A 25,104-nucleotide genomic window follows, 5' to 3' on the forward strand; every position below is an offset into this window, starting at 1 on the left:
CTACTTCCACCTAAACCCATTCGCTTTCCATTCCCTTTCCGACACCGCATGTGGCCCTGATATGACAATTTTACTCGTTAGCTGTTCGCCTCCCGCAAGAAAAAGGATGTTGCCGCAGTTGCAATCAGTCTTCGCAATCTGCATCCCTGGGGCATTCCAAAAATAGTAGCAGTCGGCGGCGGACGCGATCCGACCAAAGTACCGCACGATTGGGTTCCATCATCCATGCCACTTAAGTCTTACTCAAACTTCCCCAGCTATTCACACTGATCGAAGAAGAAAAAAAATAATACAATGAAATTTCCTGGGTGTACATAAATTTGATATGAAAAAAAAAAGGCAAAGTCTGGGCTTCGCTAGATCGCGTCCCTCCAAACTATTCAAAAAGACCAAATCCCCTCATTCCTGTCATTCAACGCGCCGTCTATGCATCTATTTCTTCTCCTTGGGGCTCAGCATCAGCTCGGGACGGACGTACTTGTCGAAGTCCTCCTCGCTCAGAGCCTTGAGCTCCATGGCACTCTGCTTGAGGGTGAGACCCTTCTTGTGAGCGTTCTTGGCGACCTTGGAGGCCATGTCGTAACCAATGACGGGGTTCAGGCAGGTAACGAGCATCAGACTAGAAGTTGAGGTTAGCGAACGATCAATTAAACAAACGGCAAGTATATTCCGGTGTAACGGTGTAACTTACCTCTCGTGGAGGAGAGCGTTGATTCTGGGCTCGTTGGCCTCGAGACCGTGCACCAGGTTCTTCTCGAAGCTCTTCATACCGTCTGCAAGGATGCGCACGCTGTGGAGCAGGTTGCGAATCATAACGGGCTTGAAGACGTTGAGCTCGAACTGACCGTTCATGCCACCAATAGTGGCAGCGACGTGGTTACCCATGACCTGAGCGCAGACCATGGTGAGGGACTCGCACTGGGTGGGGTTGACCTTGCCAGGCATGATGGAAGAGCCGGGCTCGTTCTCGGGAAGAGACAGCTCACCCAGACCGCAACGGGGTCCGGAACCGAGGTAACGGATGTCCTGGGCGATCTTGAAGAGAGAGGCAGCCAGGGTGTTCAAGGAGCCAGAGGCCTCAACGACGGAGTCGTGGGCGGCAAGGACCTCGAACTTGTTGGGGGCAGTGTAGAACTGAGTGCCGGTCATCTTGGTAACCTCGGCGGCGATGGCCTCATCGAAGCCCTTGAAGGTGTTCAGACCGGTTCCGACAGCAGTACCACCCTGGGCCAGGTAACGGAGGTGAGGGATCGAGGCCTGGACACGCTCAATGTTACGGTCGAGCTGAGCAACGTAGCCAGAGAACTCCTGGCCGAGAGTAAGAGGGGTGGCATCCTGCAAGTGGGTACGGCCGATCTTGATGATCTTGTCGAACTTCTCGACCTTGACCTGGAGAGCATCACGGAGACTCTGCAGGGCAGGGAGCAGGGTGTTCTCAAGCTCCACGACGGCAGCGATGTGCATGGCGGTGGGGAAGGAGTCGTTGGAGGAGGCAGACATGTTCACGTGGTCGTTGGGGTGGACGGGCTTCTTGCTGCCCTTCTCACCACCCAGGATTTCGATAGCACGGTTCGAGATGACCTCGTTAGAGTTCATGTTGGACTGGGTACCGGAACCAGTCTGCCAGACAACGAGAGGGAAATGGTCGTTCAGCTTGCCCTCAGCAACCTCAGCGGCAGCCTGCTTGATGGCCTCACCGACCTTGGGGTCTGTTATGCATGTCAGTGATGCGCTCCTGTAGGTATTTCACGCGGAAGGGCAGCTTACCAAGGCCGAACTTCATGTTGACGGTGGCAGCAGCACCCTTCAGGACACCGAAGGCCTTAACGACAGCCTCGGGCATACGGTCCTGGGGCTGGTTAATGTCGAAGTTACCCAGAGAACTGTTCCTCCGTCAGTCTTTTGTTCTATTCTCCGTTTCCATTGCCAGACGGAGCTCTTACCGCTGCGTCTGGGCACCCCAGTACTTGTCCGCGGGGACCTAGAGCAGAACACAGTCAGACCTCATGATTGCAAGCGCTTCGATTGGAAATTACGGGTTCACATACCTGGATTTCACCGAAGGCATCGGTTTCGGTACGAGTAGCAGAAGACTGAAGAGCCATGGTCGGTCAGCACTGCGCCTTCGTGCATCGGGTCTCACTGATGGGGAAGTTGGAAGGTCCGATATAAGTAGTGAGAGATGTACAGCAGGATGCCATCGCTTCTTACTTATCGTGATCGGTCGGTAGCTGAGGCAGGAAAACTCACCATTCTGACGGTGGTGCCAAAGGCGCGCTTGGAGGAGGTAGAGTTCAAGGACTGAAGGCGGGGGAACTGTTGCATGACCCGGCTATTGGAGGCCAAGAGGCGTCGGCTACTGAGAGCAGCGGGGGAGCGGGCAGCAAAAGCCGCGGCAGCTGCGGGGGAGCTGGAGGAGACCGCGCGTGTCAGGCTGGCCATCGAGCGCACCGCGGCCCGCGAAGTGTTGGAGGAGGTCAACATGACGGGTTCGGCTTTTGATCTGCTGGTTATTCCAAGTTAGAGTTGATCGGAGGAGCCAATTGCAAGGTCAAGGGAAGCAAGCCATTGCAGCTGGTGTGGGGCGGTGAGGCAGTCATCATACTTGAAAAATAATGCGATAAGGATAGAAGTCTAAGTATACACGCTCAAGAATACCCAAAAATCAAGGGGATGGACGGCCACAGAAAGAAGAAGGGGAAGAAGAAGAGGGTAAAACGAGGTCTTAATGAATGGCCATTCTTTTCCGATACCGCCTGCCGAGCTCTCCCGGCCCGGTACCGTCATTACAGGCGGCAGTTTGTTTTGGCTCCGGTTCTTGGGGCATGATGATGAAGTACAGTGTAATGTATGGAAATACGATCACCCGGATAAACCATGATCCTCAGATTCTCTCCGCATTTCTCCTACACCGCCCACGGTGGGGATCCATTATCCATTCTACCGAGTATGCATGACGCTGCAGCAGCAGCAGCAGCTGTAGCATCTATTTCATTGCGACAACCGCCTTCAGTCCTTCAATCACTTTCTCATTGTACACCCGCCCCGTTTCCAGTATCCCATCTAGGAGGGCGAAGGTATGAGGTGCTCCCTTCATCTGCATCAACTCCACCGAGCATCCTGCAGCTTTCAGCTTGGCAGCATAAACTTCACCTTCATCCCGCAGAGGATCCATTTCAGCAGTGAAGACTAATGCAGGCGCCAGCCCAGCAAACTTGGGCGCTAACATGGGGGAGATCTTCCAGTCCTGAAAGCCATGTCAGCATCATGCAAAGTGCACATAGTTGGCGCCGGCACCGTTTAACAGTAGCTCACCTCCTCTGATGTTGCTGGCCTTGGGACCCCTAGGAAATGTTTGTGAAAGTAGGACATGCGCGCGACTGGCAGGGGTACCGTAAACTCCATCTCTTCGTACGACTCGTATGGACAATTATCCCGATCGAATGTGCCATCCGGCTTGAAAGGACTGTGCAGATCGCAGACCGGTACATTCAGCACCTGCAGTCGCAAGGGAATGCCGGCGTCACGGCAGAGATGAGCCATGACGGCTGCCAAATGTCCCCCTGCTGACATCCCTCCGACCGCCATTCGATCGGGATCGATATTGAAGTCCTCGGCCTTCGACCGGACCTGCCTTCGTAGTTAGTTTTGCGGTCAGAACATTACAATGGGAGGAAGAAGCTGCGGACCCAATTGAACGCCGTCCAGCAATCATCCACCGGGGTTGGATATTTATGCTCTGGGGCTAGCCTGTAGTCGATATCAAAGGCCACCAGCTGTCCTTCCAGCCCATCGACAACTGTCTTACAGAAGTCGTGATCTTGCGAGAGATCGCCGAAAACCCACCCACCGCCGTGGAAATTAAGGTAAGCCGCCCTCTTCTGGACCTTCCCATGCTCGTCGATCACAGCTTCGGATTCAAAGATGCGCACCTTTATCTCTCCGCCCTGGACGGGGCATTTCTGCTCGGAGATGCGGTGTATATCTGGACCGCTCGCACGGCCATAACTGATGATATATTTAGCGGGATTGCGACGGAATTCCTCAATGGGAACCTCGTGGGTGTGCAGTCTTCCCGCGGCGTATTTGTTGTGGTTCTCAACGTAGACCGGGTCAAATCGCGACAGCAGCTCCGGAGCGATGCTGTTGTGTAGTGGTTGGGTCAACACCTTCGGGCGGATGTCGTGCAAGAGCTTTTCGTCGTTCAGTGAAGCCATGTTGATGGTCGAATAGAAGTAAGCAGTAAAGCTGAATGGGACAGGATGATCTGAAGGGTATCAGTAAGTCGAATGTAAGATAACCATTTCCCTTAGGCCAAGTTGGCCGGGTATGGAAAACCCCCCTCACAACCCCTCATCCTCGTTATCAATCAAGTCGCGACCGTGTCGGTTGGGGTTACCCCGATCAAGCATTGCCCAGAACTACTATGTACAGTGCTTCGCAGTCCTGCTTCATGTCGGGATAAGACACTTGTTTCATTGGCAAGATAAGAACTCCCTGGTAGTCCTAAGGCGTCATATAGCCAACAAGCGAGGAATGTATAGTGTTGATTCTAACCTATAGTTAGCAGCTCGGCTACAACCGGAGGAGTCCGAGCAGATGACCGGGGTTTTGTCCGCCCTTATCCGACTTGAACCTCACCATGAGCTCGATTCGACCTATCCAGATTCGAACGCCGATTGGGGATACGCTATCTCAATACCCTCCCTCTTGCGCAGACAATTGAACTGTAGCAACTGTACAAGTCCAGTTTTGGTGCAGTTCATGCACTGCTCAGTGCAATGTGGCCAACCACATGATCCATTCCTGTCATTCTTGTCACCGCCCAGCAACGGATTTTATCGATGGACGACAACAACAATGAGTAGTGATATCAATGGCACGGGCTGTTCCAGTCACACGAGTCACAATGGCTTCTTCCTGCAATGAACCACTTCACTAAGCGGGTTTTCCCGTCGGTCGATTGTCGTCAGCGGCGAAAGCCAGACAGAAAATGAAAAAGGAAATAGCCATGCCTAGAAGAACCGAACCGAACGGGCGGATATTTGGCTGGGGATCCACGAGGGCGATATCGGCCAATCCTGCATGCCATCCACAACTGAATATTGACTCATGCATTTGGTCCACCGTCTTTCTCTTGCTGGATTGAGTATCTCGTATGTTGCTCTCCATTTCGAGTCTCCATTCAATACCAGCAAGATCTGATATTCTGCTGTTTAAGAGCGTGCTGCTAGCCTGTTGGTAACCTGTTCGTCACCCGTGTCCCCAGTCCGATCCAACTAAAAATCCCACTGCTCCACCCACGCAATCCTTAAATTCTAACCCACTGCCCCTCGGGACGCCCCCCCTCTAAGTTCTAAGGTAGGTGCAGAAGAACTTACCCCGGACCTAATACACTGACTCGAGCCTGCCTCGCTGACAATCGAAGATACCCTCGACTTACCTCTTTCCTCCCCCACCACCCACCATGACCGTCCTCGACTTGCATCCGTTGCCGGCGGACGAGATCTTCGCCCTAAACCGCGCATACAACAACGACACCTTCCCGCAGAAGGTCAGCCTGGGCGTTGGCGTGTACCGCACCGACGATGGCAAGCCGTGGCCGCTGCCCGTAGTGCGGCAGGCGGAGCAGCAGCTGCTGGCGGAGGACAACCTGTTCCGGCACGAGTACACGGCGATTGAGGGCGACGTCCCGTTCCTGGAGCTGGCGCGGGACCTGATGTTCGGGTTCGACGCGAAGACGCCGACGGAGCAGCAGACGGCGCAGAAGGCGCGCATCGGCTCCGTGCAGGCGGTGGCCGGGACGGGCGCCAACCACCTGGGGGCGCTGTTCCTGGCGCACAAGATGAAGCCGCGAACGGTGTGGCTGTCGGACCCGTCGTGGGCCAACCACCTGACGATCTGGGAGCTGGCCGGGGTGCCGCGGCGCACCTACCCCTACTACAAGGCGGACACGCGCTCCTTCGACTTCGAGGGCATGATGGCGACGCTCGAGGCCAACGCCCAGGCCGGCGACGTCATCCTGCTGCACGCCTGCGCCCACAACCCCACGGGCCTGGACCCCAACCAGGCGCAGTGGAAGGCGATCGCCGACCTGTGCGAGCGCAAGCAGATCTTCCCCTTCTTCGACTCGGCCTACCAGGGGTTCGCCTCCGGCTCCGCCGACGAGGACGCCTGGGCCGTGCGCTACTTCCTCAACGAGAAGCCGCACCTCGAGATGTGCGTCGCCCAGAGCTTCTCCAAGAACTTCGGCCTGTACGGCCAGCGCGTCGGCGCCTTCCACTACGTGCTCCCCCAGGGCAGCCAGAACCTCCGCGACCTCGTCGTCAACAACCTCTGCCACATCATCCGCGGCGAGTTCTCCATGGGCCCCGTCGGCGGCTGCACCATCGTCAAGAAGGTCCTCACCAACGACGAGCTGACCTCCCAGTGGCACGACGATCTGAAGGTCATGAGCTCGCGTATCAAGTCCATGCGCCAGGCGCTGTTCAACGAGCTCGTGCGTTTGGAGACCCCCGGAACGTGGAAGCACATCGTTGAGCAGGTAAGTTACTTCACACAGTCCCCCACCGCACAAAAATCAAACCAGCCCACCAATCTAATCCCGCTTGCAGAACGGCATGTTTTCTTACACCGGCCTCACCCCGACTCAGGTCGAGGCCCTCAAGGAGAAGTACCACATCTACCTCCTTAAGTCCGGCAGAGCCTCCATCAGTGGTCGTAAGTGATTCCACCTTTTTTTTTCCCGGTCGTGGCAGCCTTGACTAATGATCTGTCGTAGTGAGCCAAGGCAATGTTGCCTATGTAGCGCAGGCTATCGACGATATTGTCCGTACAGTCAACTAGAAACCTTGGGGTGATAATTATATAAGATGAACAAAAGGTTTAGAAATGGTGGGGATGGAATGTAGATAGTGGATGAAATCAACTTCCGAGGGCCAAGCCCGCTGATAAGTATACTGTATATATCATGCGCACTGACAACAACACAAACAACAACAACACTGCAGTAGCTTACATGATAGATCTACGTGTCGAACTCGTACCTTTCACGTGGGATGTCTACGCCAACTACGTTCAAAAGGATAGAATGAAAGAAAGAAATTTAGTCTCACAAAAAAGAAACGTAAACTTCCAGATTTAAATCTACAGTAATGCCGCATACCGTACAATTTATAGGGTAGGCGGAAACGGCGCCAATTCGAGAAAAACACCAACAAACACCGAACTAGGAAGAAGCCACAAACAAACACAATCACAACTACCGGGATAATATCATGCATTCGGCAAAAAGAAACAGTTATGGTAATGGAGCATGGCTTGGGGGATAAAATAGAGCCAGTTAATTATTCTCTTTTCTCTATCGGCTATACATCCACAGGCGCTACAAAAAAAAAAGTCCATTTGAAAATCGTCGCAGTAATGGGTAAAAAGTAAAGGAACAGTAATGGGTAAAAAGTAAAGGAAGAAAAAAGTGATGAAGAGAATAAAACCCACGAAACAGCCGGAAGATATGGCTCAATGAACAGTAGCAGCAGCAGCAACAAACAAAACTATAGTGGAATTTCGTTGAAATCGCCTTCACCTTCCTTGGAATGGCGCTCCTTATCCTCCTCGTCGGTTGATGGTTTGTCCTTGTCCTCTATGTGGTGGTCGGATTGGTCATCTGCTGGGCTTGCCTGTTCGTCATGGTCGCTATCGCTGGCTTTAGCGTCCGAGGGCGTCGCTACCTCCGCCGTAGTGTGCTCTGCTTGGGCGGGTGGCTCGTCCTCAGCGTGTTCGTCTTCCTTCACTTCTTCCTCGTCGTCTTTGGGGGGTACCGGCGGTGGTGGTGACAGTCGGCCCTCGTCGGAGGAGACCTCCCTCTCTTCTGCGGTCGGCTGACCTGTCATCTCGGCTCCGGGGAATGGGGTAAGTGGTGGGTCCTCGAGCTGCTGCTGTACCTGCAGGGATCCCGAGGGAGCCAGGTTGGATGGCGACGGGGATAGTGACTGGTTCTGGGTTTGGGTTTGCTCCTGGTCCTGGGCTTGGTTCGGGCTCGGGCTTGGATTCGGGTTTTGACTGATCTGTGGCTGACCCGTGGCGGCGGTCAGGAGCGACGTCGCGGTCGACGTCGTGCGCTGATGCTGCGTGGAGCCATGAATGGGACCCAGCTGACGGGCCTTGGGATCCGCGTTCAGATAGTATCCGCGGACGCTGACGATGGTGCCTTCGGCCTCACAGGCATCGACCCACTCGGGCACCACCACGGGGATGTTCATCTCGACCGCCTTCTCCCAGAGCGGGCCGCGGCCCTCCGTGCAGACGAAATGCGTGGTATCGATGCGGACGGTGTCGATCAGTTTCCCGCCGATGCGGTCCAGCGCGGCCGCGAGCGCATCCTTCTGCTGCGGGTGCAGCACGCCCGCCGTGACCGTGATGCCCGACAGATCGGTCATCTTGTGGGTGCGGCAGACGAGCTTCTCGGACTGGTAGGTCCCCGCGGTGGTGCGCAGCACCAGGTGGAAGGTGTACTCGGTGTGGATGGCCAGGCCGCTGATCTTGGTGCTACGTGTCTCGAGCGGGCGAGGGATCGAGCCGGCCTTGGAGCCATTGCGGTAGAGGGAGAGGGATTTCAGCGACGCGGTGGCCAGGTCGATGGGATCCCATTCGAGGACGAGGGAGGTCTGGGTTGCATTGCGGAGGCGGAGAATCGGGGGGGTGGGGGTCTTGATGCCGTAGGTGTTGAGGATGCGTTTCTGCAGCGTCTGGAAGGCGGTTGCGCTGGCGGTTTCGGCGGCGTGGTTGCGCGCGACAGTGATGTCGACGATGCTACCGGATGTAATGTTGTTAGGCAGGAGGACAGAGGGGAATTCGATCTTGGGAGATTGTAATAAGCGAATTAGCATGGAGTAGGTGGGTGATGCGTTCGATCGAGAGATGCAAAGGAGCCTCTGTCATCACACAGTGGTCACAATTCCAGTGACAGTCAGAGGGCTACTTACCAATCTGTTGTCTTGAGTCAAGAGGACGGCGACTCCGGCGTCGACCTTTCCGACAGTCAAGGATACCAACATGGCGGATTGGGTGGAGGAGCGCAAGCTGTAAACTGTACCGACTAAGCAACCAGAGATAGCGCGCAAGATGAATGATTTATGATGAAATTTAAGGGGTATTCACTGCACGGGAAAGAAAGTCTCTGTCCAGGCAGTATTGCCGGCGCGATAGCAAGAAAGAGGAGGAAGAGGAGGAGTACGTAAGTCAAGTCAAGTTGGAGGAGATGGAGTGTTATGTTTTGTTTCTCGAAGATCGGCCGGTTAGGAACAAACCAAACCTAAGTTGTCAACGGACCACTCGTTCAACCGCGATCAAACAGCATGCCATACCATACGAGATGTTTATTTCACTCCGTGTATTTATAGAAGAAAGGGCCATTCTCATCTTGATTCAGGGTGAAATTGTGCATTATTTACGCTTATAATCCCATAAGATACGTTGCTTCAAAAAGCCAGCCCCTGCTTTCGGAGCATGAAGCATCACTTTGATTATCCTGTCCACAATCTCTCGCATATCCTTCTCTATGTCCGGAGACTTTGCTGTGATGACCTCTTCCCGAACGGTAAAGTCAATCGATCCTCGTAAACCGGCAATCTGTGTTGCCTCAGCAGTGGGCCTTGGAAAAGAGCTGATCGCTCGGCCGTCCTGATCGTATCCACGATCCGCCAAAGCTTTGCGAAAAGCCACTCTGGACCTTCCCATTGCCCATGATCGAACGACACTCTTGTAATCTAACAGCAAACGAAGACCAAATGAGGACCATAACGTATCGCGAGGCCGATTCTCGTATAGATGAGTGATTTTGACTCTTGCAGGGCTGTTCAGAGCTAATTGTTGAGTGGCGATGAAAGGCATTTCGTGTACGACTTGATAACGAATGGTGTATCGTGCCGAATTGAAGCGGAGCCCTGTCGGGGCTCCAAGCCTTGCTGCGCCCTTGGCCATCGATGCTCAGGTGGATGCCCTTTGTCAAGAGAGTCGGTTCCTACTGACAAGAGTGGGAGAGGAGAATGCAGGCAGATCCTCGAAAGGAAAGGCTGTCAGCACCGGGATAGCACTAAGAACCGGGATTAAATCCAATTTATGCCCCAGAAAACAAGTAAAGCACTCTGTTGGTAGTATTGCTATGGATGAGGCAGATGGGGGTTCGGAAGCGACGAGCTGGAAAGCGACAATTGATGACTTTGGTGCGTCAGTTCCATGTAGGCTGGTTGTGAGTAAAACAGCGCTGCCAAGTACAGATGCCACAGAGTAGAGAAAGCGTCGGAAGGTAGTCAGTTGTCAAGATCCATGTTTGCATGGGGCATAGGTTAGTGATTGATGAAGCTACTCAGTAATTACTTTCTTCCTCCAGGCTCTATCGATAAAGCGACTCGACCATTTCTGCCGGGCGGTCGACAATTTCTGCTTCTGAATGGTGGACTTGATGCAGGCATCTAAGGCATCAATCAGGCTGCTACGCCACTTCCCCCACTAGTGCTTACATAAGAGGCGGCAGAGCCTGAAAAGCGTCGAAATCATCGTTGTCTCTTTCTGTCTTCCACCCCCACTTTCAACCCTCTGCTGGTCCGTAGGGACGTCCATCTCAACAACCCACCCCTTTCGTGTCCGATCATCGGCTATCGCATCAAGTGAAATACCAACGCGGTTAGCGAGATTGCACCATGCCCAAGAACAAGGGAAAGGTGAGAATATCAACCCCCCATGAACCCCGCTTCACAGATTTTCGCTTCAGACTTTCTGGTCGCCACGACTCTTACCACCGGATCCCGCTGCGCCCGAGTGCCTCAGCAGGGTTACGTGGGTGTTCTAGGTGGCGAGGCCTGGCGCTGGTGAAACTCACATCGCGGGATTCTTGTCACAGCCTTGCTACACATGAGGACCTTGTGCTAACGTATGTTTTCACTACCAACAGGGCGGTAAGAACCGTCGTCGTGGAAAGAACGAGAACGACAACGAGAAGCGTGAGCTCGTTTTCAAGGAGGAGGGCCAGGAGTACGCGCAGGTCGTGAAGATGCTCGGTAACGGCCGCCTGGAGGCGTTGTGCTTCGACGGCGAGAAGCGCCTGGCACACATCCGTGGCAAGCTCCGGAAGAAGGTCTGGATCAACCAGGGTGATATCATCCTTCTCTCGCTGCGTGACTACCAGGACGAGAAGGGCGACGTCATCATGAAGTACACCGCCGATGAGGCCAGAAGTCTCAAGGCCTACGGCGAGTTGCCCGAACACGCCAAGATCAACGAGACCGACACCTACGGCCACGAGGGCTTCGAGGACAACGTCGAGTTCGACGAGGACCGCGAGAGCGAGGAGGAGAAGGAGATCGATGTCGACGAGCTCTAAGCTCGCCTTCTTCCCTCTCGTTTCCGATGCATTCATTACCCTCCCCTGCGCGAGGAGAGCTCCCCTGGGATTTACTCTTGTCTCTCTTCCCCGCCACACGTCCTTCATGCTTTTTCCTCTCGACACGTCAAATGTCCTTTTTTTCCGGGAAGGAAAATCCGCCTCAGTTCTCGGATTCCTGTGGGAGCAAGAATGTGCTTGCGCCGGAGGGTTCTGTGAAACGGTGGCGGCGGTTGGCCTGGGCCCTACTTACCCTGCGCCATCCGGCTCTTTTCTCCCCGGGAAGGTCTCTGGAGGAATGGATGAAGGCAGCAGCGGCGCCTTTTCTCACCCGCTTCGCTACATGCGCTCGCCTCAATCTTGCGTGTGGCCTTTCGCAATATAGGGTATGAATCATCGGCAGGGATCGACCTGCGGGTTATCTCGGTTGGGTCTTCTTGGTTCGCCAGATCATGATCCATCAGTTGAGCTGCCTTCGGGTTGTCTACGGAGGAGTGGGTCGCAATACGTACCGAAAAAAAGACGGGCTGCGTGCGGCCTGGCTTTGTGTGTTGACGATTTTCTTTTTCTGTTCCCTGGTTTTGCCTTCTTCAAAATTCGCTCCTTTGTTTTTCACTTTTGAAAACCCGGATGATAGAGTTATGAAAAGGTTACGAATATTAAAATTTACTACCAAAGCAAACTTCATACGATACGTAGACTTGTAGTTTATCCCTTTCATACCGCTTCACTTACACAAATACGACTGATGAAGACACTCATGATGTGCATAATGGTACTGCATGCGTCTTAGCTAATCCTCAAACACGCTCTTCCGAAAAAAACCGACTATCTTGCGGGCAGCCTCGATCCCCACGAGAGGGTCCAGCTGCTCCACACTCATATTCGCGACCTCATGGATGTTCTCCGTTTCCAGGATCAGCCGCTCGAGAACATTGGGGCTCACCCCGGGCACAGCTCGGAGCATGTCCTGAGGCAGGAGATTAAAGGTCCGGTGCTCGATGCCCGCCGCGGCCATGATGTCGCCCGGATGGGACGAGGAGACGAGATCCATGTCGAGGCCGATCTGCACGGCGCGGATCGGGTCCGGCTCCGGGTTGTTCTTCTTCAGCTCGGCGAAGATTTCCGCGGTCTGGTAGGGGGAGGAGGACCAGATGATCCGCAGCTTGGGGAACGTCAGGGTGAGGAGGACGAGCAGATGCTGTGCCGACTTGGGGCTGGAGGGGTTGACCAGGGAGCTGTTCGTGGAGAGGGTGCTGGTCCCGGAGGATGAGAAGCCGAAGTCCGTCATGAAGGAGGTCCCCGGCGTGGTCGCGGACGCGAAGGCGTCGAAGGTGAAGGACTTGTTCTGGTCGAACTCGATGAGCAGGAAGGGGTTCTTGTAGTGCTGGAGCATCGTCTCCGCCTGGTTGTAGAGACGGCCGTTGCGCAAGGAAGTGATCAGGTCGCGGATGGACTTGCGCTCGACGCAGATGTCCGGCGTGAGGATGTAGTCGCCCACGGTCAGCTGGCAGGGGATCACGATCATGTTGTTTCCGTGCAGGAGGGACGGCAGCGCGCTTCTGAACTCCCGGACGTCGACCACGACCCGGGGTGGTGAGGCCGTTGCGGCGAGTCGCCCGCCTCCTGCGATGCGAGTGTTTACGGTCCGAAGGAACTGCTCCTGGGGGTCCTCCAGGCTTTTATCGTGGACGATAGTCACGGCCATGCTCTATAAATATCGTTAGTAAATGGTGCGTTGAAAGGTGCAAGAGATACGTACGCCCTTCTCCTTGATCAGCTTCGTAAACGAGTCCTTCTCCCGTCGCACGGCACTCAGGTACCGCTGCTCTTCCACCGAACCTCCATAGTAGACAAAATACACGCGCACGTTTCTGCCCACATGAGAGCTCCGGTAGACCTCAACTCGTCGGATGAATGCAGGGTCCGGTTCGTACATGATGATGTACCGTGGACGAACCTCCTCGAGAATGTGCTCGTCCATGTCGCCATCATAAGGGTGTATCATAATCAAATCGTTCATATCATATAGTTCGTAATAGTCATCCATGTCGTCCAAGTCCTCCACAAGTATCTCCTCCTTCTGAGTTTCCTCGACTTCTGTAGGCTTTATTTCATCCAAGAGTGCCGTGACTTGGCCCGAAGGTTCCACCTCCACCTGAATGCCGGCATTGGGCGCTCGTCCGGGGCCTGCTGCTGCCCCTCCACCACGAACGCGACGTCGTTTGTTCGCGGGTGCTCTGGGATTCACAGTCCCCGGTGCAGGCGTGCTCGTTGCGCCATTGTAGTCTTCATTGGGTGGTTTGGAGGAGAGATTCTTGCTAACGTTGGATAAAGAGGCCTTCCAGTCTAGGTATTCTCGTAGCCTTCGGCGCAACATAACTTCAGCTGAGCCTTTCTTTCCACCCACAGCATCACCAGGGTCAGAGCTCTCCCGCTTCCTGTCCCCGACATGAGCATGCATTGTTGCAAGGTATTCACGAAGCTGACGGCAGGTTCGCTGGTCGTTGCACATAATCAACACGGTGCTGTTTGATTCGTCAACATTTGAGGGATTCAGATATGCATCAGTCTCAATCTCCTCAAGCACTTCTGCCACGACCTCCCACTTCGGCTGTTCTTCTAGAACCGGTTGCAAGGTAGTAGGAAACGAAGTCAATGATGAGCGAGCCACCTCACTACTTATTTTGCCTTGATAAACCCTCGCCTTAGCCGTTTGAAATAGCACATCAGCAGCGTCAAGGAAGAGCCAGGGGGAGTAATTGTGCCTTGTAGAGCCGGGAGGCGGAGTATGGGCGGTCACAATGAGATCGAGAAATTTGAGAAACGAAACGGCATCATAGGTAAGCAAGGCACTGATGGTCAGTCAGCGATCGAAAATGGATAGTCGACACGTTCATTGCAGTGGGGGCAGACTTCATAGACTGAAGAAGTGAACATACTGGAGAATGGAACGCAGATCCGACAAGTCGCTGACAATTTGCCTGGTTCTGAAGCTCACCCGATGCCACATCGGGTCAAGCTGGCGCCTGATTGCAATGTCAAAGCTTCGATGCAAAGCACTGTCCAGGGTCCAGTCTGCGATATCAAGCCCAGTATTCGCCTTCTTTAGCTCTCCGATGCAAATTTCCACACACTCAAGGACCGCATTTTGTATGTCCCGCATCTTGTCACTCATCGGTACCTCAAGCTCGATCACCTCGGCTTTTCTATGGCCTTCCAAGGACTCTGCAACTGTGACATGGAAGCGCGGCCATAGCGATGCTTTGCGGAGAAAGAGATTCCGCATGGAGGTGGCCAATGGAGCAAAGCCGGTTGTGAACGGCTCGGGAGAGTCCGAGAACGCTTTGAGGAATCCGGTCTTGTTCGCTTCTCTATATACACGAAGGATAAAAGCTTCGAGGGAAGTCGCAAGAATTCTACACCTCATCAGTATTCGGAATGCATTCGGTAGTTGGTGGCTTACTTGTCGGCATGGAGCACAACCATGCCCGTCACTTTCGAAGGGTCGAGGAGCTCTGGTAAAGGCGTTCAATCAGAGGTCAACACCCTTGCAAGCATACAACGTGTTTTACTTACTGGACAGAAAGTCCACCACTAGTATTCTGGATGTCACACTCAGAATACCACCCGCGGCATATAGCTTCTCTCTGTACGACGTCTAGCACGAAATACAATGAGCGTGGACCGACCGTGACCTACCTCAACGAAACCGTGGCTCTGTCAGTATTGATCACCTTGAGACCCCTGGCCAGAGGCGTTTTACTGACGGCATAGTGTTCCGCAAGCGCTGCAAGCTGTGGTCAGTCACTTTCCGAGGATTGCCGTCATAGATTGGAACTGCGATCAGGCTGCGCACCCTCTCCAATCCACTCATTCTCTCGATCATCAGCACCAACGACCAATACAAGGTTGTTTCCGGCCGCATCATAGAAATGAAGTAGGTTGGTCACTAGCCGGAGGAGGCCGAGGCCTCGAGCAAGAACCACCAATTCATCCTCCGCGCGCAGTTCGGTGAAGATGTCCTGCTGATATTGCTGATTTCCTCCTGTTAGCGAGTCCCTGGCATGTTCAGTCAGAGGAGGGAGATATCGGAGCACTTACTAGAGGCAGGGACAGCTTCACCGGGACATTGGCTCGTTCAGGCGGCATGAGGAAACTCTTGACGCGACAAAAGACAGCCTCGCATCGCGCTGTGAGGAGCAAAGTGAACGCGGGGTCACGTGCATCATGATGTAATGATTCCTTTTTGGGACACTCCTGCAACGGGTTGCAGGCAGAAGCAGGGCAGATGAGGTATACTAATGCAATAGGGTTGGTGTGCTATTTCTATGAGAAGAAATGATAGGAACGACTGACAACGTCTAACTACGGGTTTCACAGAATGGTGAAAGTGAAGCACAGTGGTATGCCAGTATCATCTTGCAGTCCGCGCCAAGTAAATATATCCCCGCAATCGCAATATCAAATAAGAATTCATTTATCAAACAACATACGTAATTCTCATGATTAATACACAGTATGAAAGCAGGCCGACCATCTAATATGTCCGGCACCTTCACTGGTTCAGCTCCTTCTTACGCGCCTCAATCTCTTCCTTTGTTGCTTTGGGTGGCATGTCTAAAGATAGCAGGGTCAATGAGAAGAACAGTTCACCAGTAGGAAATCTCCAAACTCACTGTCCGGGATCTGAGGGCCCTTTGACAGATGATCGAGCATCGAGGCTTTCTTTGTATCCTGGCCAGGGTCTCTCTGCTCCGAGGAGTTGGAAGGGCTATCTTTGTTACTGCCGTGGGCAGTAGGGAAGCTAGCAGGCTCGGGGATGACAGGCATTGCGATGAGTAACGTGTTTATCTTGACTTAGTGATGAATAGATGTATAGTGAGGATAGAGAGCGGCTGGATGATGATTCTGGGGAATTCTTGACAATGGTTGCAGCGAGAGAGGCGGGCAGAGACAAGCGGGCTTTTCTATAGTTGCAGGCCACGCGATGACGTCGGTTGGGCTTCGATAATTCGACATTGATAAGTTGACAATGTAAGCACACTCGCAGCCACATGACCGATTCTGGATTGAAGCGTGCTCACTACAGGAATAAGAAGTTGCCTAGAGACCAAAGTTAATTACATTCTAGTAGTCATTGTCTTCTGCTGTACTGTGTCATTTCTGCCTAAGATGGCCTTTGACAAATGCGGCAACCTCCCGTTCAGGATAAGGACACAATAAATTGGAGGGTTTCGGACTATGGAAGCGATTTCGATGACAGTTGATGAATTAGAGATGCGGACATACGAACTGCATTCGTGTGAAGAAAACACAAGAGTAATTATCATATTGCCATAGCCAATAGAGTATGGAGGGTAGTAGCAGCAATCGAGGTAAATACTCGTACGTCGTAGGCCCAGCCCACCGGAATCCCCAGTGCCGCCGCCCGCCTAAGCCTCCCTCTTTCTCTCTCCGCCCAGGCTCCCCTCCCCTCACGTTTCTCTTCTTGCTACTTGACCTCTTTGCCCCCGTCATTCAACCTTGAAGGCAGATTCTTACAACAGCGGTCAGTGTCTCCCTGCGCGCGTCCTTCTGAGTGACTCTCATACCAGATAATAATTCACTTCTTTCGCCGTTCATGCTAACTTCCCACTCAGCCTCCTTCAGACTCCGAGGGAATCCAAGCTACCCCCTACTCCCAGTGACATCCGTTACTGCCGCGCCCTATCAGCCAACAGTCGTGCCTGAGGATCGACAACCCTCCTGATCCATTGGGCCTCTAGAATCGCACCAAACCACCTGCGATGCGTCCGCAAGACACTATACAATCGCTCTGATCGCCATTTCAACTCTGCGCGCGCTCTGTTTGTCTAAAACTCCCGGTATATCGCCATGCCTTCTATACTTACCGACGCCGACAAGGAAATCGTCAGGAGGACTGTTCCCAAGCCTGCGAACAAAATTCTTGCTGTAGCTGTTGCACGCCTCTACGTTGCATATCCGGATCCTCAAAGATGGACTTATACTGGTTTACAAGGTGCTGCCGTGCTGGCAAATGACCTAGTTGGCCGGACCTTCTGGCTTAAGTTGGTGGATATATCGGTAAGCGCATCCCTGATCCAAGACATATTTATCTCTTTACTGATCATTCAATTCTCTACGGTGCAGCCTGCAGGAAGGGGAGTTATCTGGGACCAGGAGATCTACGATAATTTCGCATATAACCAGGACCGCACATTCTTCCACACCTTTGAACTCGAGGACTGCCCCGCTGGGTTCTCTTTCGCCGACGAAAAAGAGGCTAAGACCTTCATCAAGAAGGTCCACGAGCGGGAGAAGCATGCGAGCAAAGAGACTCGGTTGACACCCTTTGCGTCGACTCGTGGCCAGGGCCCAGCCCCAGTCGTCAATGGCAAACATGGCGTGGGTCGATCGTTGTTCGGCAGCTTGCTTGGGCATCGCTCGTCGTCCGGGTCTCACGCTCAAATGGTTACGCCTGCGGAACTACCACCTGCACCTTCGATTCAGATCGCCCCCCCGCCGCCCGCCGCCAGCCCGCCACGTAAGGAGTTGCCTTTCGATACTAGCGACCCCGCATGGAAGGGACTACTAGATGAACTTCTGCAGATGGGAATCACAGAGGACCAGATAGCGGAGAATTCTGATTTTATCAAGGCCTATATTGAGCAGAAACAGGGCGCTGCTGGTTCCGACTCCAGTCCATCTATTGCTGAAGATCAGAGGCGAGGAAAGGCTCCTCCTCCGCCTCCCCCATCTGCACCACCAGCTCCGAAAGTGGCAGCCCTCAGTCCGCAGAACACTGGAAATAGTGGTGGCAGCAGGCGCGGCGCTCCTCCGCCCCCTCCTCCGTCGCGCAGAACTCGGACTGATGTCGATGACGAACCTGCCACGCCTGCATCAAATCGCGAGCCTTCGCCCCCAAGAAACCGCTTCCGTGCCCCTCCACCTATTGCGGATGCCGGTAAATTTGCCCACATAGCGGCATCCGTGGCCCCTGGTCGTCAGCGAGCAATGTCCAGCACAAACCCAGGCCCTCCTCCTCCCCCGCGGCCTCCAAAGACGCCAATGGAAGAAAATCACTCTCGCTTTGGTATTCCACCTCCGTTCGAAGGAGTGCGAAAGGTGTCTGCTCCGCCGGCACCACCCAGCCGCAGCCCCTTACCTTCTGCACCTCCGCCGCCGCCTCCGCGCACTATGAGTCCTGCGGCGCCGCCCCAACTACCACCCAAAATCCCCAATGCTGCAGCCCCAGGTCCCCCACCACCTCCTCCAAGAAGTCCGGCTTCAGTACCCCCGCCTCCTCCACCTGTGCCTTCCAGCTCCCGGCCGATTCCACCGCCACCCACGAGTGCTGCTGTTCCGCCGCCCCCTCCCCCACCACCACCACCACCATCGTCAAGCGTGCCTCCTCCCCCGCCGCCCCCGCCTCCGTCCAGCACGGGTCCGCCTCCCCCTCCGCCGCCGCCACCCGCACCAGGCGGTTTTGCTCCCCCTCCTCCCCCTCCTCCCCCTCCTCCATCTGGATCTGGCGCTCCTCCACCCCCACCACCCCCTCCTGGAGTTGGCGCTCCTCCACCTCCACCCCCTCCCGGGGCTGGCGGTCCTCCGCCCCCACCCCCGCCAGGTGGTGCCGCCCCACCGCTGCCTGCTCCTGATGTAGGTAGGAATGACCTCATGGCTGCCATTCGAGCATCTGGAGGTAAGGGAGGTACTGGCTTGCGGAGGGTCAAAGATTCGGAAAAGAAAGACCGAAGTGGTGCCTTTGTGCCCGGCTCTAGCGAGTCAGCTGCGGCCACACCAAGTACTGGAAGCGCGCCTCAAGGAGGTTTGGCTGGAGCTTTGCAAGACGCCCTGGCTAAGAGAAAGCAGAAAGTCAGCGGTAGCGGTAAGTACATGTCTACTTTACTATGCGCTCCTTGCGGTATACCCAGTGCTGATTTCTATCGACAGATGACGAAAAGGAGGACGATGATGATTGGTGATAGCTGCGTCGTATCTACCTTTCCAATGATTTCTTCTGGCGTTGCAATGCATTGAGCATATTTGTTCGCGCCGGATACCTTTGCTCAATATCGTTTCTTGCTGATTATTGCGCTTGTTGCGCGGTTGGCCGGTAAGTGTCTTTGCAAGACTGTCCATGCGCAATGCAGCTATACTTCCTGATCGGAAGATTGTGGCTTCTTGAACGCATTGCACTACTTTATTCTATAGACAAAAATTCGGACTCTGGCATCTCGTTATGCCGTATTAAGACTAGACACGATACGTAGTATTGAGTAGCTGCAGTGGGTAGCTGTAGTCCACTGTCACTTAGCCCATTGTTTACCGTAGTCAGGAACATTTTCCGTATTGTGACGTCATATCACGAATGGCGCGTCCAATCGGGCGGCAGCCAGGGATTCTATAGCATTAGGATGGATTGGATGTTATACCTGAGTCCCGTCCTGTACCGTCATAACACATCTCAGTCCAACCACTCTGTTCTCGCACTGCCCCAGTCAGACGAGCAGGCGGGCAGGGTTTCAAGGAAATTCTCATGCTGAGTTCATATCAGAGCCGGGAACCAAAGTGGAGTGACAATCCCAAAGCATCTTCGTATGTCAGTCGGGGCACTGGCTAGGTATCATTTTCCCCCGAAGTAGTCATGAACACAAAGAAGACAAACTGCAGCATATAGATCCATGTAAAAGACTTCTTAAGCGTGATTGCGTATCCCATCTTTCACTAATGAATTGTCTGTCTATCATGGTCCCTTCCAGGCGTTGAGGAATAGAGAGTCTTTACTTATCTCAGATAGGCGACGGATAAGGAGCCGGATCATTATAGGCCCGGACGCGCGCAACAACTTGGGGCGCGGGAAAAAGATAGTCGAGCCCATCTCCGCCGGTCAGAAACTACCCAAGGATGAGTGGCGGTTGCCTTTGTGGTTCTTGATGAAGTCGTCGCACGCGCCTCAGAAATGCCGTCTCCGTCGTCTCTGAAATCATCAGCCCCGTCGGCGTCTCTCCTCCGGTTTCTGCGCTCTCAGTCCGAGTCGCTTTTTTTCACCAACAACCCAACAGCCTGCGGCCAGACTCGTCCACCGCTTCGTTTGCCTTCACTGCGAAACCTCACCAACAACTGCAATCGAGTTGAAACCCCACCATCGCAAGAACCGCTCCAGGCGAGTCTATTACCGCTACCGAGTTTCTCAGCTCGAGGCCGTGGCGGTGCACGATGTCGGACCTCATTTACTCCACCTCTCGCAACGCCGGCATTTCACGTTACTAATGCGCAACCATCGCGCGCCGTTTCCACCAAAGACCGGCCTCTCTTCCGCAGGCTCCTTGATTGGAGGCGGAGCAAGGCTGCGGAAAGCAACAAGTATGCGTGCAGTCCGCCCACATTGATCGGTGACGGCACGGAGCCGGGCTTCACACTTGGGCGCGGATTGGCGGCCAAGGCTACCAACGAACCGCGACTGCGATGCACGGAGTTTGATAGCAACGGAAACGTCACCCTGGTGAACGGAGAGTTCAAGAAGAGTGAGCTGATCGCCAAGGTGAGTGACATGCATGCTACATGAATGTCGTGGAAATCGCATTAACCGCCACGTCCAGTATGGCCTTCTCCCACGGGATTTGCGCAAAATCGACTCGTCAACCCTGCCTCACATTCTGGTCCGGCCCAGCGCGATTCTTATCAATCTTCTTCACCTCCGCGTTTTGATCAAGGCCGATCGTGTGCTTGTGTTTGATGCCTACGGCTCAACCGACTCCTACATGCAGTCCCTGTTCGTTTATGATCTGGAGGGTAAGCTGCGGCAAAGACAGGGACAAAGCGCGGGCGCTTTACCTTACGAGTTCCGGGCGCTCGAAGCTGTGTTGATCAGTGTCACAAGTGGCTTGGAGGAGGAGTTCAACGGCGTCAGAGAACCCGTCGTGCGCGTTCTGCGGGCCTTGGAAGAGGATATCGATCGGGAGAAGCTGCGGCACCTGCTGATCTACTCGAAGAAGCTGGGTACTTTTGAGCAGAAGGCTCGACTCGTGCGTGATGCTATCGATGATCTGTTGGAAGCGGACGACGACTTGGCTGCGATGTACCTCACTGAGCGTCAAAAGAATATCGAGCGTGAGGAGGATGATCATCAGGAAGTCGAGATGCTACTGGAATCATATCATAAAGTCTGCGATGAAATTGTCCAGGCTAGCGGCAACTTGGTGACAGGGATTCGCAACACGGAAGAAGTGTGAGTATTACACGCTATTGAAGTTCTGTTATGGATAAACAGCTAATTGCCTCTGTGTCAAGTGTCAAGGCTATTCTGGACGCCAACCGCAACTCCCTCATGCTTCTCGACCTAAAATTCAGCATCGGCACACTCGGACTCGCGACTGGAACTCTTTTCTCCGCACTGTACGGAATGAACTTGAAGAACTTCATCGAGGAGTCGGATCTGGGTTTCGGCGCGGTCTCTGTGACCTGCTTCGCTATTACACTTGTCGTCTGCGTGTATGGGCTGGCCAAGCTGCGCAAGCTCCAGCGTGTCAGGATGTGGGGTGAAGACGGCGCAGGCGGCTCGCCTATGGTCCATCTACCAACGAGAAGTGGAGCAATTGGCCATCGGCCAAATTGGCGAGCTGATTCCATTGATCCGGTTTGGGGTAGTCTGCCTGGGGAAGCCCGCTCGGAGAGACTGAAGCGCATCAGGGACAGTTCAGTTGCAGCAGCTGTCAGGTCCGCCGCGGCGCAGCGCGCATCCTCGGCTCCGACCGCCAATCCCACTTCGAAGGCAGAAGCTCGTGAGCCTAAGGAGGCATAAGTGCTTCGTTCAGCGATTGGTGTATGGCTCGCCATTGTTGTCTCTTATGATACCCGTGTTACGGCGCCAATTCAGCAATGGTGATACCGACGATAGTGAATGTGTGATGTGTCGGTGAAGGCAAGTAAATCCATATAATATCTCTTCGCTCATTGTATAGAAAATGCATGGTCGGAGTTTATTTTGTTTCCATAATACTTTGATCGGACTGTTCGGTTCCTGATTCTTCTCACTCACTGTATGAGGACTCCCTTCTCAGTCATTTATTTGGCAAAGCCGAGCTCAGCATCGACGTCGATAGATTCCTAGAAACTTCTTATAGAATTGTACAGCTCTATTGTATGATATTTCCTCGTAACCCAATCCTCGTATAGGACGCTCTTGTGCAAGTTTCGAGAACGCCCCCCATCAATGACTGCCACCACGCTGCTTCCCCATCCCAGGACCCTTATTGATCCCTCTCGCTCTTTCTATCCAGATCTTCGCCGCGGCTTCCACGCCTCCCTCTCGAGCACAATCCCGCTGCACAGCAGCCATGATCTTCCCAAACACCTTTTCAGCATCAGCACCAGCACTATCATCCACCCCAGCATCGCCGGCCACCTCCGCCTCAACCTCCCTCTCCCCTCCCCTCCCCCTCCACCGCACCATTGTCCCCCTCCGCCCCCCAACAACAGCCATATTCCTCGTACTGGGGATCCTTAACAACGTCTTCTCAACCTCATACCCCACCTCCTGGGCCACCGCCATCGTCTTCGCCGTCAGCGAACCATACATACTCTTCAAAAACCCCGCCTCCGTCGCCTGCGCATCCTGCCTCTCCTTCCGCAGGGCCTTCAAGTCCCCCGAATCGGGCTGCTGCTGCTGCTGCTGCTGCTGCTGCTCCTCCTCCTCTTGCCCCCCTTTCCCCTGGTCCTTGGCGGAGGTAGACGCACCCTTCGGCGGTGGATACCGGTACTTGGCGCCGGACAAGGCATGCGAGCAGCAGGGGATCGCGACGAACGGGGACGGGTTGGCGGGGCACAGTAGCGCGGCCATCAGGGGCGTCCAGACGGTCAGTTCGTCCGCGTGGTTGGAGATGATGAATGTGTCTTTGGGGAAGTGGCCGGTGTGTGTTGGGATGTTGAGGTTGAAGGGGTTGTTGGAGCTGGGGCTGGCGCCGGAGCTAGGGCTGGAGGGTTCGGGTTCGGCGTCAACACCGACTACTGCATCGCTGAAAGGCGCAGGGATATAGATCTCCTCCTTTAGGCGGAGTTGGATCCACTCCGGAAAGATGCCCCATGTCTTGCGGCGGCGGGCGTCGAAGCCCCAGCCTGAGTAGCCTTCTTGCAGCAGGATGTAGACGAGGACGCCGTTGCCGCAGGCAACGTCTACGAAGCCGGGGAATTCCGGGCTAGTGGTGGTTGGAGGACTGCGATCATCCTCCGGGACGACGCCGTACATGCTGCGCCAGAGCTCGATGAGGAAGGCGGCGATGGAGAGGTCCTCGAAGACGTGCTTCGAGGGCTCGGTGGTTTCGACCCATCGCTGACACAGGTCGCTGGCGTATTTGGCCTTCAGGCGCGTGTAGGTGTTCTGCACGAGGTGTTGCGGGAGGATGTTGTCTTTGAGGGGGTTTTTGTTGGCGCCTAGGTGTTTTTGGTTGATGGATGGGGAGGAGCCTGATGATGATGATGGGGTGGGCAGGTGGGTGGTCCGCGCGAGGCGGATTTGCGTGTTGAGGAGGGCTTGTAGGGTGCGTTCGAGGCGGTTGGTGATGGGGAGGTTGGGGAAGAGGAGCGTGTGTAAAGTTAGGGTTCCTGGGCCTGGGGTTGGGGTGGGGGTTTGTTCTTGGGAGGGATGCTCTGTGGTCGTGGGGTTGGGGTTGATGGTGGTCTGATTGTAGTCGTAGAGATAGGCTAAAGAGCGCAGTGTGGGGTGGTAGTAGGGGATATCCTCCTCCTTGGTGATGTGGGGTGTGTAGATGACCAGGGAGCGTCTGCAGCCTCCTTCAATTCCAGCCGTCGTCTCTGCTTCGTAGAAGTGACAGGTTTGGTCCAGGGTCCGGTCCAGCTTAGGGTTCCGGGGCACTAGGCGTCGGACAATTGTCCTGGTCAGGGTGAAGCCGGCGACATCGCGCGCGGAGGTGGGCTCGACCTCGGCCTCATCCTCTGCGCCATTGAGACCTCCAGTAGATGCGATGACATCCGCATTGGCATTGCCGGTGAGCGCGAAGGACTGTGCCTTCTCCCGTGGGGTGCGCAATATCCCCTCGCTGTCGAAGAGGATATCGGCCCGAAACAGGTGGCTGGAGTTGACGTTGGGGTTGGCCAGCAGGTACAGTGTCAAATCCTGCATCACTTCGGGCACAAACGACAGGCCATGTTCGTTGAGATCCTGAGAGGTCGTCCAGTCTTCTGTCTCGCTATGCAAGATGGGTGATGGCTCCAGGGTCTCTGCCAGTGGTTTCCCCGAGAGCTGAGCTGGGTCTCGGGGTGGCTTGCGCGAGGTTCGAGTCATTATTGCTCCTCGCCTGCTGCCGTATATACAAGGCTAGATGCGAGAGACAAGCTTGTTCTTGAGATACTTTGTGTTGATTTAGATCTCTCTATCACTTGTGTGTTCTCCTGCTATCAGATTGATGGGTTTCTATCAACTGTGGAGAATTCTGCCTTGAATATTGATTAGTCATTTGTACAATTGCACAGAAGTCGGGAAACTTGAAGTCTACATAGTACATACTTGTAAATCAATGGCTGGGACCTAAGGCTAAGTCAAATCATGCCTATAGCACGATCACAATTTCTTGTCGGCTCAAGCCCCTCCGTTGGGTTCTATCAGATATTGCTCCTCGTAGACACTGCATAAGGCAATGTGACTCGCTTAGTCAGATTCTGCATAACTGACAAGTTAGTCACTTGATTCACCCTCACTTGAT

At 54.3% G+C, this 25,104-nt stretch overlaps 12 protein-coding genes across 12 annotated transcripts; 5 read left to right on the plus strand and 7 right to left on the minus strand.

Annotated features, from left to right (window-relative positions):
- Positions 1-432: 432 nt before the first annotated feature.
- On the minus strand, positions 433-2,484 carry BO82DRAFT_288046 (class II fumarate hydratase; the record flags this gene model as incomplete). The annotated part of the gene is made up of 6 exons (XM_025631607.1): positions 433-619; positions 692-1,709; positions 1,768-1,883; positions 1,944-1,981; positions 2,049-2,093; positions 2,251-2,484. 6 exons carry the CDS (start codon positions 2,482-2,484, stop codon positions 433-435), a joined length of 1,638 nt encoding a protein of 545 aa, XP_025490060.1.
- A 347-nt stretch (positions 2,485-2,831) lies between these two features.
- Positions 2,832-4,503, minus strand: BO82DRAFT_339572 (alpha/beta hydrolase). Its single transcript, XM_025633483.1, has 3 exons — positions 3,690-4,503; positions 3,316-3,630; positions 2,832-3,247 (listed from the first exon to the last, which is right to left on the minus strand). Exons 1-3 carry the CDS (start codon positions 4,215-4,217, stop codon positions 2,987-2,989), a joined length of 1,104 nt encoding a protein of 367 aa, XP_025490061.1. The 5' UTR covers positions 4,218-4,503; the 3' UTR covers positions 2,832-2,986.
- A 964-nt stretch (positions 4,504-5,467) lies between these two features.
- BO82DRAFT_287897 (putative aspartate transaminase) lies at positions 5,468-6,846 on the plus strand (the record flags this gene model as incomplete). Its single annotated transcript, XM_025631596.1, has 3 exons — positions 5,468-6,544; positions 6,615-6,720; positions 6,782-6,846. 3 exons carry the CDS (start codon positions 5,468-5,470, stop codon positions 6,844-6,846), a joined length of 1,248 nt encoding a protein of 415 aa, XP_025490062.1.
- Positions 6,847-7,322: 476 nt separating this feature from the next.
- Positions 7,323-9,245, minus strand: BO82DRAFT_384865 (putative chitin biosynthesis protein (Chs5)). The gene is made up of 2 exons (XM_025638132.1): positions 8,985-9,245; positions 7,323-8,858 (listed from the first exon to the last, which is right to left on the minus strand). The coding sequence occupies exons 1-2, from the start codon at positions 9,054-9,056 to the stop codon at positions 7,554-7,556; spliced, it is 1,377 nt and encodes a 458-aa protein (XP_025490063.1). The 5' UTR covers positions 9,057-9,245; the 3' UTR covers positions 7,323-7,553.
- A 274-nt stretch (positions 9,246-9,519) lies between these two features.
- On the minus strand, positions 9,520-9,915 carry BO82DRAFT_247106 (uncharacterized protein; the record flags this gene model as incomplete). Its single annotated transcript, XM_025630833.1, has 1 exon — positions 9,520-9,915. A coding segment is annotated over one exon (396 nt), but the record flags the coding sequence as incomplete, so codon positions are not given.
- Positions 9,916-10,566: 651 nt separating this feature from the next.
- Positions 10,567-11,622, plus strand: BO82DRAFT_356065 (translation initiation complex factor eIF1A). Its single transcript, XM_025635617.1, has 2 exons — positions 10,567-10,721; positions 10,952-11,622. Exons 1-2 carry the CDS (start codon positions 10,701-10,703, stop codon positions 11,378-11,380), a joined length of 450 nt encoding a protein of 149 aa, XP_025490065.1. The 5' UTR covers positions 10,567-10,700; the 3' UTR covers positions 11,381-11,622.
- Positions 11,623-11,660: 38 nt separating this feature from the next.
- BO82DRAFT_124894 (uncharacterized protein) lies at positions 11,661-12,130 on the plus strand. The gene has a single exon (XM_025629914.1). The coding sequence runs from the start codon at positions 11,833-11,835 to the stop codon at positions 12,085-12,087; it is 255 nt and encodes an 84-aa protein (XP_025490066.1). The 5' UTR covers positions 11,661-11,832; the 3' UTR covers positions 12,088-12,130.
- On the minus strand, positions 12,095-15,532 carry BO82DRAFT_339584 (ssDNA endodeoxyribonuclease RAD1; the record flags this gene model as incomplete). Its single annotated transcript, XM_025633484.1, has 8 exons — positions 12,095-13,091; positions 13,143-14,235; positions 14,323-14,799; positions 14,847-14,898; positions 14,960-15,030; positions 15,083-15,170; positions 15,240-15,417; positions 15,485-15,532. The coding sequence occupies 8 exons, from the start codon at positions 15,530-15,532 to the stop codon at positions 12,174-12,176; spliced, it is 2,925 nt and encodes a 974-aa protein (XP_025490067.1). The 3' UTR covers positions 12,095-12,173.
- Positions 15,533-15,938: 406 nt separating this feature from the next.
- On the minus strand, positions 15,939-16,213 carry BO82DRAFT_287829 (uncharacterized protein; the record flags this gene model as incomplete). The annotated part of the gene is made up of 2 exons (XM_025631594.1): positions 15,939-16,000; positions 16,060-16,213. 2 exons carry the CDS (start codon positions 16,211-16,213, stop codon positions 15,939-15,941), a joined length of 216 nt encoding a protein of 71 aa, XP_025490068.1.
- Positions 16,214-16,905: 692 nt separating this feature from the next.
- Positions 16,906-19,646, plus strand: BO82DRAFT_125019 (WASP family protein). Its single transcript, XM_025629915.1, has 3 exons — positions 16,906-16,931; positions 17,033-17,467; positions 17,534-19,646. The coding sequence occupies exons 2-3, from the start codon at positions 17,258-17,260 to the stop codon at positions 19,421-19,423; spliced, it is 2,100 nt and encodes a 699-aa protein (XP_025490069.1). The 5' UTR covers positions 16,906-16,931; positions 17,033-17,257; the 3' UTR covers positions 19,424-19,646.
- A 653-nt stretch (positions 19,647-20,299) lies between these two features.
- BO82DRAFT_356070 (CorA family magnesium transporter) lies at positions 20,300-22,517 on the plus strand. The gene is made up of 3 exons (XM_025635618.1): positions 20,300-20,927; positions 20,986-21,614; positions 21,677-22,517. The coding sequence occupies exons 1-3, from the start codon at positions 20,346-20,348 to the stop codon at positions 22,185-22,187; spliced, it is 1,722 nt and encodes a 573-aa protein (XP_025490070.1). The 5' UTR covers positions 20,300-20,345; the 3' UTR covers positions 22,188-22,517.
- Positions 22,518-22,595: 78 nt separating this feature from the next.
- Positions 22,596-24,686, minus strand: trm44 (tRNA (uracil) methyltransferase; the record flags this gene model as incomplete). Its single annotated transcript, XM_025633485.1, has 2 exons — positions 22,596-22,790; positions 22,836-24,686. The coding sequence occupies 2 exons, from the start codon at positions 24,684-24,686 to the stop codon at positions 22,596-22,598; spliced, it is 2,046 nt and encodes a 681-aa protein (XP_025490071.1).
- Positions 24,687-25,104: the final 418 nt, after the last annotated feature.

The sequence above is a fragment of the Aspergillus uvarum genome (genome assembly GCF_003184745.1).
Source record: "Aspergillus uvarum CBS 121591 unplaced genomic scaffold BO82scaffold_42, whole genome shotgun sequence".
NCBI classification, from domain to species: domain Eukaryota; kingdom Fungi; phylum Ascomycota; class Eurotiomycetes; order Eurotiales; family Aspergillaceae; genus Aspergillus; species Aspergillus uvarum.

What these genes read in the sequence shown, in the direction of transcription:
- BO82DRAFT_339572 (XM_025633483.1), bottom strand. Translation starts at nt 4,217, where the DNA reads ATGGCTTCACTGAACGACGAAAAGCTCTTGCACGACATCCGCCCGAAG. An exon ending in GCTGGACGGCGTTCAATTGG is followed by an intron (nt 3,631 to 3,689) that starts GTCCGCAGCTTC and finishes CTACGAAGGCAG; the next exon opens with GTCCGGTCGAAGGCCGAGGA. An exon ending in GGCCAGCAACATCAGAGGAG is followed by an intron (nt 3,248 to 3,315) that starts GTGAGCTACTGT and finishes CATGGCTTTCAG; the next exon opens with GACTGGAAGATCTCCCCCAT.
- BO82DRAFT_384865 (XM_025638132.1), bottom strand. Translation starts at nt 9,056, where the DNA reads ATGTTGGTATCCTTGACTGTCGGAAAGGTCGACGCCGGAGTCGCCGTC. An exon ending in TGACTCAAGACAACAGATTG is followed by an intron (nt 8,859 to 8,984) that starts GTAAGTAGCCCT and finishes CAATCTCCCAAG; the next exon opens with ATCGAATTCCCCTCTGTCCT.
- BO82DRAFT_356065 (XM_025635617.1), top strand. Translation starts at nt 10,701, where the DNA reads ATGCCCAAGAACAAGGGAAAG. An exon ending in TGCCCAAGAACAAGGGAAAG is followed by an intron (nt 10,722 to 10,951) that starts GTGAGAATATCA and finishes CACTACCAACAG; the next exon opens with GGCGGTAAGAACCGTCGTCG.
- BO82DRAFT_124894 (XM_025629914.1), top strand. Translation starts at nt 11,833, where the DNA reads ATGATCCATCAGTTGAGCTGCCTTCGGGTTGTCTACGGAGGAGTGGGT.
- BO82DRAFT_125019 (XM_025629915.1), top strand. Translation starts at nt 17,258, where the DNA reads ATGCCTTCTATACTTACCGACGCCGACAAGGAAATCGTCAGGAGGACT. An exon ending in TTAAGTTGGTGGATATATCG is followed by an intron (nt 17,468 to 17,533) that starts GTAAGCGCATCC and finishes TCTACGGTGCAG; the next exon opens with CCTGCAGGAAGGGGAGTTAT.
- BO82DRAFT_356070 (XM_025635618.1), top strand. Translation starts at nt 20,346, where the DNA reads ATGCCGTCTCCGTCGTCTCTGAAATCATCAGCCCCGTCGGCGTCTCTC. An exon ending in AGAGTGAGCTGATCGCCAAG is followed by an intron (nt 20,928 to 20,985) that starts GTGAGTGACATG and finishes CGCCACGTCCAG; the next exon opens with TATGGCCTTCTCCCACGGGA. An exon ending in ATTCGCAACACGGAAGAAGT is followed by an intron (nt 21,615 to 21,676) that starts GTGAGTATTACA and finishes CTCTGTGTCAAG; the next exon opens with TGTCAAGGCTATTCTGGACG.